This window comes from Triticum aestivum, chromosome 4A, assembly GCF_018294505.1.
Source record: "Triticum aestivum cultivar Chinese Spring chromosome 4A, IWGSC CS RefSeq v2.1, whole genome shotgun sequence".
Lineage (NCBI taxonomy): Eukaryota > Viridiplantae > Streptophyta > Magnoliopsida > Poales > Poaceae > Triticum > Triticum aestivum.
The window spans coordinates 746,344,515-746,355,211 of record NC_057803.1 but is presented as its reverse complement, the minus strand read 5'-3'; the positions used below and the strand labels follow the sequence as shown (position 1 = coordinate 746,355,211).

The following is a 10,697-nucleotide window of genomic DNA, read 5'->3' as shown; positions in this document are numbered from 1 at the left end:
ATGTAATTGATGAGTTATGCATGCGTGCGCAGGTATCACTATATTCTTCTGGAGATTAAGCTTGAGCGGGGACTAGTAACCGTCTTAGACTCGAGACGGAAAGATCCCAAAACCTATGCGGACATGACTGAATTGCTCAACAAGTAAGTTCAATCGATCATTATCGCACCATATCGGCAACTTTTTGTTCATTTCCTGATATCTCAAGTGATAATAATTATTTTCTTTGTCTTGCAGGGTTTGGAAACAGTTCACCGCAGAAGATCCGGGACTGCCGAAGGAGCTGCGATATACATACCCGAAAGTAAGTACTACTGGCTAGCTAGTTGCGCGCATCTCCCGTTGATTCTATAGCTATACTTTCATCAATGCCATTTATAATGCTGCATTATCAGTTTGATTGACCTCTATTTCTCGTAAAGTGCTTGTAGCAGGAAGAAGGGAATGATTTCTGTGGATACTACATGTGCAAGTTCATCCACAACGCGACTTTGAAAAACAAGCGGGGCTACTCTCAAAGACAATATGAAGTGCGTAAGCAATAATATTCACAATTTCATTTTATTACACCATCATTTTTATTGAGTTTCATTCATATATATGTATTAATTAACCCCCTTCTTTAAATTAGACGTGGCAGATGCGAAATGAACTCCTAGAACCAGATCGCATGAAAGCAATTCAAGAGGAATTGGCGGGATTCTTTCTTGACCACGTCATCAATAAAGCTGGAGAATACCATGTGCAAATTGATTTCAATTGCTAGGGGATTGTAATTAAGAGATCTTATACATATTGTACATGTATGTAGCCAGTAGCGTCGGATACATGATATACGAAAACTTGTTGTTCGACCAATCTCTCGGAGAAGGAGAGGTCGATCGATCACTTCTCTCGGTATGCATGATGAACTTCTGTACTCAATGGTTCTCTCGATCACTTATATATATATAGTACGTAGCGTCGACCAAGCACAAACATAAGAGAGGACACTTCTCTCTATTAATTAGCTAGCTAACACAATATAACACCTAAATTAACCCCCCAAAACCCCCAACCCCCAACCCCCCCCCCTTTCAAAAAAAACAAAAACCCCAGCCACTGGAATGCTGACGCGTGGATGCCTTTTGGTCCCGGTTGGTACCACCAACCGGGACCAAAGTCCTCCTGACTGGGCTCGGCGCACAGGGCCACGTGGAGGCACATTGATCCCGGTTTGTGTTTGAACCAGGACTAATGGGTGGAGGTATTAGTAACGACCCATTAGTCCCGGTTCATAACCGGGACTAAAGGCTCTTACGAACCGGGACTATTAGGTGTTTTTCTACTAGTGACAGGTGTCAGTAGCCAGGACTAGGAGAAGGATGGTGGTGCGGTTCAGCTTATTGGCTGCATTGGCAGAGAATAGGGTGGCAAGGAGTGTTACAAATACGATCGACGGATCGAGGTGCTGGGTGTGCACGTATTTATAAGCACTGTCCAATTACTCTCTTCATCCCATAATATAAGATATTTTTGCAAGCTCGGAGTAGTAGATGACTAAGCAAGATTAGAGTTACAGTACAAAAGGTAGCATGAGGCGGACATGTGTAAATCTACGCGATTAAGCAAGATAATGTGACAGCACTTTTTGGCTATTTCTATTGGGAGCTCATCCACTAGTGTGTCGCCTGCCTGTGGCTTTGATCTAAAGAAATTCGCTTAAGGCAAAATTTAATTCCTTGGGAGGTTCATCCGTCCCAAATCAGGCGATGATGTACAAGTTGCTATTCAAACAACAGTTCGGTCTAAAGAAATTCGGTGACTCACTCATGAGTAGTAATGACGAACGCGCACAAGTTGAAAATATGAGAACACAATCTTGGACAAACACAACAAGAGATACACCCATATACACAACATGCAGATAACAATTGACATGTAAGAACGAACAAACCAGACGACCCACCCTCGATCAATCTTCGACATAACCCTTTTCACCACTGGGAAAAAGGCAATCTGACATCAGGCATAATCCTTTTAACCATTAGAAAAAAATCGAATGAGAAAAATGTGGGTCAGTGGCTTATGGAAGATGCACGATCGCTGCACACAAAGACTATATCTCGCTTATAGCGAGTCTTCTTGCGGTCTCGTCTGAAGCGTTGCGGGCCGGCCCATTCGCTCGTACTTAAAAGAAATTCAGCAGAGAGAGAAAGAACAAGCGGGCATCAATCCCAGGATCTCCTGGGTGCAGTGCCGCTCTCTAGCCACTGAGACACCGGCGTGTTCGTGCTTAGTTAGTAGCGCGCGACCAAATTACAAGAAAAAGAGCCGGTTTTTCACTGCTTTCCGGGTTTCTTTTTCCTTGTTTTTTCACCAGATTTTCTACCTTTTTTATGTTGTTACTGGTTTTTTCCCTTTTATTTCTGTTTTCTTTGTTTTACCTTGGTTTTTTTCGTTTCTTTCTCGCTTTTCAGTAGCTTCTTTCCTATATTTCATTTTTCTTCAGTTTTGATTGTTTCTTTTCTCGTGTTTCATCGGTTTCTTTTTGTTCTGTCGAATTTTCACTATTTTATAATATATATTTTTCTAATATATGTTTAATATTTTTAAAGTATAAGATTAATAATTATTGAATAAATGGTCAATATTTTTTCTACACACATTTAACATTTTTCAAATGCTTGATTAACATTTTACAAATACCATATTAGCATTTTTAATGCATGGTTAACATTTTTATATACACATTTAATATATATTTTAAATGCTTGATTAAAAAAATTCAAATATAAGATTAATTTTTTAATACATGGTCAACATTTTTCCTATGTGCATTAACTTTTTTTTCAAATGCATGATTAACTTTTTTAAATACAAGATTAACTTTTTTTAATACATGGTTAACATTTTTCTATACGCATTTAACATTTTTCAAATACTTGAATTTTTTTCATTGTAATACATGTCTCATTAATAAGATAAAGATTCACTTACAAGTCACATAAACATCGACATTATAGGACTGAAAAGATAGAATAATCCTATGCAAAAAACCAGCGCCTGTCCCTCTTCACTAAGGAAAAGGAGACAGACCACCTCTTCATCCGAGCTTGATCCGGCTCCATCGCTGATCAACAGCTTTACGGACCTTCAAAGTAGTTTGCCTGAAGCAAAACCAAGAATCAGACCGGGGCAACGTGCCCCCGGACAGGCCATCGAACTTCAGAACTGACACCCCCACACGACTACGATGTCGGAGGAGGAAACCAGAATTATCAGCCTCCAACAATAGACCCAACACAAGATGCACCATCTTCCAGCTGTTACTTGCGTAGACAACCGTCTGCGCATACGAATGACAACCTCCATACTCCACCATGACGTCGGAGACAACGCCGTAGCAAGGGGGACATAGAAGAAGGAGAAACACACCTGATGGAGTCGCCGATGCCGCCTCGCCGACACCATCCATGAACCATAACGCCACCGATATGAAGGATCGGCAAACACACGATGCCATCAACTCCAAGACGTCGCCATGAAGGGCACTGCCGGTGTGGGAGTGAAGTTGAGGTAGATTTATTCGTTCCGGCGCCGCTCCCGCCGCCCCAACGGTGCACCATGACCTAGGGGCCAGCGCCCTCGCCCAAATTAATATTTTCGGAATACATGGTCAACATTTTCCTATACACATTTAATATTTTTTCAAATGCTTAATTAATATATTTTTTGAATACAGGGTCAATATTTTTCCAATACACATTTAACATTTTCCACATGCTTGATTAACATTTTTAAACAATTATTCAACATGTTTTCAAATGCTTGATTAACATTAAAAAAATGATCGATTTGTTTCATACACATTGTTTTGTATACATTTGTTTTACGTAATAAACATTTTGTCTATGAATATTTAACATTTTTCAAATGGTTGGTTAACATTTTTAAAATGTTTTACGTAGTGTGATTTATGTAATACATTTATTTATAATATTTGGAAGTATTAAAAAAGTAAAACAAAAAGGAAAAACAAAAAATGTGAAAACAAAACAAAACAAAAAACAAGGCTGCTGTTCCCGCGCGCCTGGGCCGTCCCAAGTCCGGCCACCGTTCAGGGAGGGTTCCCTCGGTCTCGCATGAAGCGAGACAAGGGCGCCCCATCGCTACACGCTTTTACCAGGGACGCTGAGTTAACTGGGCCTTATTTCATCCTCACATTGCCCGTTTATAGGAGAAAAAGTACAACATAAACGACAGAAAACTATAAAAAAAATCCAGGAACTGGCACCTTGCAACAATACAATACACAATCTTCTTAAAATCGGATTACACGGCGCAAAAGTAGGCGACAAATTTCCACCGGTCAAGTAACGCAGGAAAAAAAAGGTGTATCGGCCATTTGCCGATAAATAGGTTAAACATCCCGTGCCGTCTATGATCTGTTTGTTTGCTCTTGGTTCCCAGCCCTCATTGCCAAAAAATGAGGCGTGGTTATTGTGGTGTTTATTTGTGAGAGCCTACACAGAAAAACTGCTCTCATCATCATCATTTACAGCAGAGAAAAAGAAATCCTACAGCAGCATGGTCGTCGGGTCCTCGAGGTAGCCCTTGAATGCCTTGAGCCATTCCGCACCCATGGCACCTGCAAAACGGGAGAGTGGTCGGTAATCAACGACAAACCTTCGTCATAGATGCATGCACAGGGAGAAGCATCGTCCACTGGTTCAGAATTGGCAGGAAAAAGAAGTACCGTCGATGACCCGGTGGTCGCAGCTTAGCGTGGCTGACATGAAGGACCCGATTTCGTACTGGCCCTCAGCCGCCCCAGGGATCACCCTCTTCTCAGCTGCTCCGGAAAAAATTCCAATCGCGTGGTAAGTAACAGAGTAAGTAGCATAACCGAGGGGTTTCGGTATGGATCCCCAACTATTAGGCAGCATATTTACCAGAGCCGATAGCCAAGATTGCCGATTGGGGAGGGTTTACGATGGCGCAGAATTGCTTGATTCCGAAAGGGCCTCCCAGATTAGAGACAGTGAAAGTGCCACCCTGCAAAGCGCAGCATCAAAATTATCAAGGACGAATACTATTGAATACTCTTGCATTCTAGATATATATTCCGGTGTATACCTCATAATCTTCTGGTTTTAGACTGTTATCCTTTGCTCTTGAAGCCAACTGCTTCACCTCATCAGCAATAGTGGCCAAGCCTTTCTTGTCCGCGTCCTGTATAAACAATACAGGTCAAAGGAGCACATGATATGAAGAATAGCACGGTGAACTCAGTACCGAGTCGAGCAACCCACCCTAACTACTGGAACGAACAAACCATGCTCAGTCTGTACAGCAACATTAATGTTCACGTTGTGATACCTGCATGGGAAACAGATGAAATACATCATGTTCTGAATAATAAAAATGAAGCTCTAATCTTAATTGACCTACTGTCCATATCTTACTGGCGAATAAAATCGTTCATCCAGGAACTATTACAGGCAGGAACCTTACGAAGAGCCAATGCTGCAGCCTGCATATTAAACAGCAACCAATTCAATACTGTAGTGTAGAGGTACATGAAGCAACTGAGAATTGTGTGAAGAACCCAAGATAAACTTATTCAGATAACATTTTTTATCGCTCAAGTAAACACATTGCTTGCCTAAAGATAAAAAGGAGCATCAGAAACCACCATACGTCAAAACTTACCTTAATAACAAGATCATTAATAGATATCTTCTTCCCACCAGATGCATCCTGCATCGGGTTCAACTCACTCCGCAATCTAGAATAAAACAAAATAATGGATGGATGTTCCATGTCAGAAGCAAAATAATGATGCAGGCAAAAGATAGGGCTGATTACCCTAAACAATGATTGAGCAAATTATCCATCTAGTTCACGGAAAATGGGTAATGTGTCAGATAAATTATTAAATGTACGAACGATGTCCATACTTGATAAGTTTGTCAACACGGCTATCAACTGTCAGATAGTAGTGAGGGATAGTCTGCTTAGATTGCAGCAAGCGGTTTGCAGTAACCTGAGGAAAACAAAATTAGATGCTGTCAATTGCAGTACAGCACACCATAAGCGACACGTACATTTGAAGAAGGCATTGATTTTACCTTCCGTATTTGTGTATTTGGAAGATCCACATAACCTAGTCCTGGAGCTGCTGCAGCTTCCTTCTTCGAACCCTTGGCTGCAGAAGCTTCATCAAGCATAAGCATAACAGTATCAGTTGACTGAACCCTTCTACTTGCATAACTGAATGGATACATTTTTATGCAGATTAAAACACTTTAAATACACCTTTTCTACCATCCACTAATTATCCTACAAATGAGAGTGGCGGTGAGTAAAAAAATGGTGGCGGAGAAAAGGTGAGAAATTCCATGACTAACACAGTTCATGACTAATCATGCTCAGTTTTTGGACTTCTTTTGTTCGCACTGGCAAGGACAAAAATAGACAGAAGAGAGCATACACAAGTAATCCTCAATGTCTGCCTTCAAAATACGCCCATCTGGACCAGTACCTTTTAAGCTTGAAAGCGGTACCTGTTTGGGACACAATTCTGAAGGTCAAAAACTGCATTTCTTATGGACAGTCAGGATATCTGAAATGTAAGGGCTTACATTGTTGTCTTCTGCCAACTTTCTGGCAACGGGACTGGAGAATAAGCGATCCCCTGACTGAGAAGATTCTTCAGTCTTTGTAGCTGTTGGCTCGGGGGCCTTGGAAACCTCTTTCTTCTCTTCTTTTGGTTCCACGGGCTCAGATTGGGGTTTTGATTCAGCTGAAGGAGAAGACGAAGCCTTGTAATCCTTAAATTTCTCAATATCACCCTCCTCTTCCACAGTTATGGCAATAATCTAGTTCACAAAAAAAAACTTGTGGTCATTAGTCCAACAACTATGTTAAGAGACGGTGGCAAAAAGAAGCGTCTCCTATGCATCAGGATATAGCATATATGTACCTCGCCAACTTTAATCTCTTTTGCGCCATCTCCACAAACAATCTTAGCAAGATAGCCTTCCTCCATGCATTCCATCTCCACGGTAGCTTTATCCTAGTCAACACACATGTCCTTGACAATTAGCTAGCGGGCACAGGTTGTGCCCAGGGTGTACATGACAGGAAACAAAACTTACGGTTTCCACTTCACAAAGAACTTCACCAGGTGAAACTTTGCCTCCTTCCTTCTTCACCCACCTTGCAATATTTCCCTACAGACCATTAAAAAAAAATTTACACCACAAAGACAATCGAAGAAACACATGCACGTTGGTCATGCTTTATGTTTTATCTGTCAGTACTTTACATTTATTTCCAATTTCAGTAATTTACCTCGGTCATAGTAGGGGAAAGAGAAGGCATCCCGATTGCCTCATGCGGTGGCAAATCTGAAATGGTATATTACTTTGTTAAAAATGTTATATGAAGATATCAACTTCTCTGTATCATCTTATAACTCAAATCTGGAAACAATTTTAATACACAGATAGCTTGACAAGAGAGAGAGAGAGAGAGAGAGAGAGAGAGAGAGACAGAGAGAGAGAGAGAGATACCTGCCCCACTTGAAAAATGTCTGGCCGAAACTACCTGTCCACTGAAAAATAGCAACAGGCATTGAAAACATGGTTACAGCTATGCTGAACTAGCATAGAATATATGGAGGTGGAAATTCAGGAAAAAGACATAAACGAGAGTGCATACCATGAGAACAAGCTATTGACCCCAGTAGCAGCAATTGGCATCCGTTTGGAGCTGTAGCTTCCCCTTGCCTCTCGTGATGATACCTGCGAAAATAATAGATGGGACAGCCCACCAAAGTCAGAATACACAACTAGGCTCCAATTAAATAAGTAGGATCATAATCACAACTGCATAACCTTGAAGGTATGGAGATCTTTTTCAGACTGCCTGTGTAGGAAAATGCTCGACCTTCCAACCTTTTTCCCGTACTCCCCATGAACACTAGAACTTGAGACAGCTGCAGCAGGGCAAGACCGATTATTTTTAATGATAAGCAAGCCAGTAAGTGTGGAAATTGTCCTTCCACACACTGAAACCAAAACAGTATGTGTTGCAAAGGTCCATACTTGGAGATAAACGATATACACTCGAGTTTCCTTTCAGAAGAACTAGCGGTTATTCAGAAAACAACACAGTTAACTGTATTTTCATTGCTGACATCTCAGTTGCTTAAACATAAGAGGACGACATGAGCATTCACTTCATATTGAATTTAAAGGCTAGAAGGTCTGTTAAGCAGTAACTCCGTTTTAGAGGTGTGGGTGCTGCCTCTTTCAAATCTTAGGAAGAAAATTTCATCAGATTGCACCCCACTACTGTCAGAGGGAGAGCTTGTCATGGCTGATATACCATACAAGGATAATTAAACCCCGAACCTACTCCAGCACCTAATATGGTAGTAGGCTGGTAGGGTCCTGAACCATAAGCATAAATCAGCTGCATCCTTGTGCTGACAAAACATTGGGACTTCCATGCCATGGGTGCTTGGCTGACAAAACATTGAAACATACATTGGGCCTTGGGCAGGACACTCACTAGTTTCAGTTTTCTCAAAAACAGCTTAGCTTATCAAGATGCCGCGGGAATACAGACAGAGGAGCACGTACCGTCTTCTTTTGCAGCGGCGACAGAGAAGTGCCGGGCGATGCTCCCGCGCTCGCAGTCGAGGACGCCGTGCACCCTTCGCAGCTGCACAAGCGAAACATGGGCAACCATGAGCACATGAAAACGAGCCAGGGATTCACAGTTTCAAGGAAAAATCACACGATTACATCCTTCGCATCAATCAAAACCTATTGTCTACATACATCTGACGCTTCCCTCCCCGGTGCTAAAAAATTCAGAACGCCGCCGTGGCCAGATTAATCTGCCCCAGCCGACCCTGTTGACCCGCAGCCACGCATCTCTACTCAGAACAACCTGTCCGCATTAATTGTCCACAACCCAGGCCGCTAAGGTGGGAATGCATGAGCGGGGGTTGTGATCATCAATCTGCCATCGGCAGCCGCAGGGGGGGCAGCCAGCGAGCGAGCCCGCGGCCGCGGCCATCGTCGCCGCCCGATTCCAGCCGTCGTCCCCGAGGCAGGACCCGATCCGATCTGATCGGGCGGGAGCCATGGGGGATTGGTGGGCCGGGGCAGACAGACCACCGGGCCACGAATTGTTCCGGCAAACTGGTGGGGCGCTGCGGCGACGGCGCGGGGATGGAGGGGGAGAGGGGGCGGGGGGTACCTTGCGGGAGTGGCGGAGGAGGAGCGCCATGGCGGCGCCGGCGGCGGTGGGGATCGGGATCGGCGGGGAGAGATGCGCAGATGGAATCGAGCGTGGAGGAGGCGGTTGGTGCGCGGTCAGGAGGCTCCTTTTTCTCTGGCTTGTTTATGTTATTTGTTTATTTATATATTTATAAAGGGTGCATTTTGTTATTTCGCCACCTGGAATAAAATGATATGCTTGCTGCTATTAATGGCATTTGCCACCTGGAGGGAGTATCGTTTTATCATCGAAGTGCCGCCATTTTTTGTGCAAATGAAGCATTTGCGTGTCGATATTCTTTTAGGAATGTTTGACCGGTCTATAGGTTACTTGATTTTACAACTCAACCAACGAACGGGTTCGCTTGAGGTCGTTTTCTAGTAACGGTTACAGAGGCTAATACGTGTTTTTCTTCGGTGATTGATGTCGACGTGACCCAAGAGAGCTTGAAGCAGACTTCTCTTCTCTTATCTTGATAACTGCATCATTCATGTCTGATAGTACCAAATGACTAAATAAAACACCTTAAAATGCCATGGAAGAAGGAAGCAAAGCGTTGACCCACACAACACGTGGACACTAGCTACAAGGAAATGGAAGCTTTAATTATGCCCTATGGTGCATCGGTGTACACGAGAAGCCAAAAGTGTTTGTTTTCTCAATCATCTTCCAGTCGATTTGCGCTTCGGTTAAGCTTAAACACAATACATGTTCTTGGACCATATAAGCAACATCAACGTCACATCCTGTGCAATATTTTCTTGTCAAAGCGGTAGCACAAGCCGTTCCAACGTGATGAGTGTTTATTTCTTACCTGCATCAGTCCGTGATGAGTTTGGTGCGGCAGTACTGCTGGTGTGGATAATGGTAAAAAGAAAACAACGTGGTTAAGTTGGGACAAGATGAGGTTGCATAAATGCAAAAGGTGGGACGAAATTTAGTGATATGAGAGCTTTTAACCAAGCATGGCTGCCTAAGCAATCTTGGCGCTTTGCCAGATAGCCCTGCATGCTTGTGTGCTCACTTACGTCCGGTAAAAAATTATTCTAGTGTTAATCTCTTGTGTATTGTATTTTCAAAAGAAAAAAATTGTTGTGTGGAAGGGTATAGTCCATGGTCTTGATCTTGTTAACAAAAGGAGTCATTTGGCGAGGGGGGGTTGTTTAATTTGGAGGTATCTGTGGATTCCATGAAGGCCCTTGCTCAGACCGATTACACCGAAGCATAATTATTGTTTTAATTGGAGGGCGGACTTTTTGGATTATCATGGTGCTTGAAACGTTCAACGGCTAAATGAATATTTCTGGCTAATGGATGTTTGTGAAATTATGAAAATTAGCACATCACGCCCCCCCCCCCTCCCCCGCGTCGCCCTCCCCACGGGCGACTCGGGAGGCGACGCAGCCCTCAAGAGCTCC

General features: G+C 43.0%; 1 protein-coding gene across 4 annotated transcripts; it reads right to left on the bottom strand.

Annotated features, from left to right (window-relative positions):
• Positions 1–4,250: 4,250 nt before the first annotated feature.
• LOC123088562 (dihydrolipoyllysine-residue acetyltransferase component 2 of pyruvate dehydrogenase complex, mitochondrial) lies at positions 4,251–9,411 on the bottom strand. 4 transcript variants are annotated; one of them, XM_044510764.1, is made up of 19 exons: positions 9,259–9,411; positions 8,634–8,715; positions 7,884–7,984; positions 7,708–7,790; positions 7,560–7,600; positions 7,339–7,394; positions 7,143–7,217; positions 6,968–7,060; positions 6,627–6,863; positions 6,476–6,548; positions 6,114–6,199; positions 5,943–6,028; positions 5,695–5,770; positions 5,448–5,515; positions 5,295–5,361; positions 5,119–5,214; positions 4,935–5,037; positions 4,739–4,834; positions 4,251–4,630 (listed from the first exon to the last, which is right to left on the bottom strand). In XM_044510764.1, exons 1-19 carry the CDS (start codon positions 9,286–9,288, stop codon positions 4,560–4,562), a joined length of 1,620 nt encoding a protein of 539 aa, XP_044366699.1. In that variant the 5' UTR covers positions 9,289–9,411; the 3' UTR covers positions 4,251–4,559. The 4 variants fall into 4 exon arrangements, with proteins under 4 accessions (XP_044366699.1, XP_044366700.1, XP_044366701.1 ...); XM_044510765.1 differs by having other exon boundaries at positions 6,114–6,190; XM_044510766.1 differs by having other exon boundaries at positions 6,527–6,548.
• Positions 9,412–10,697: the final 1,286 nt, after the last annotated feature.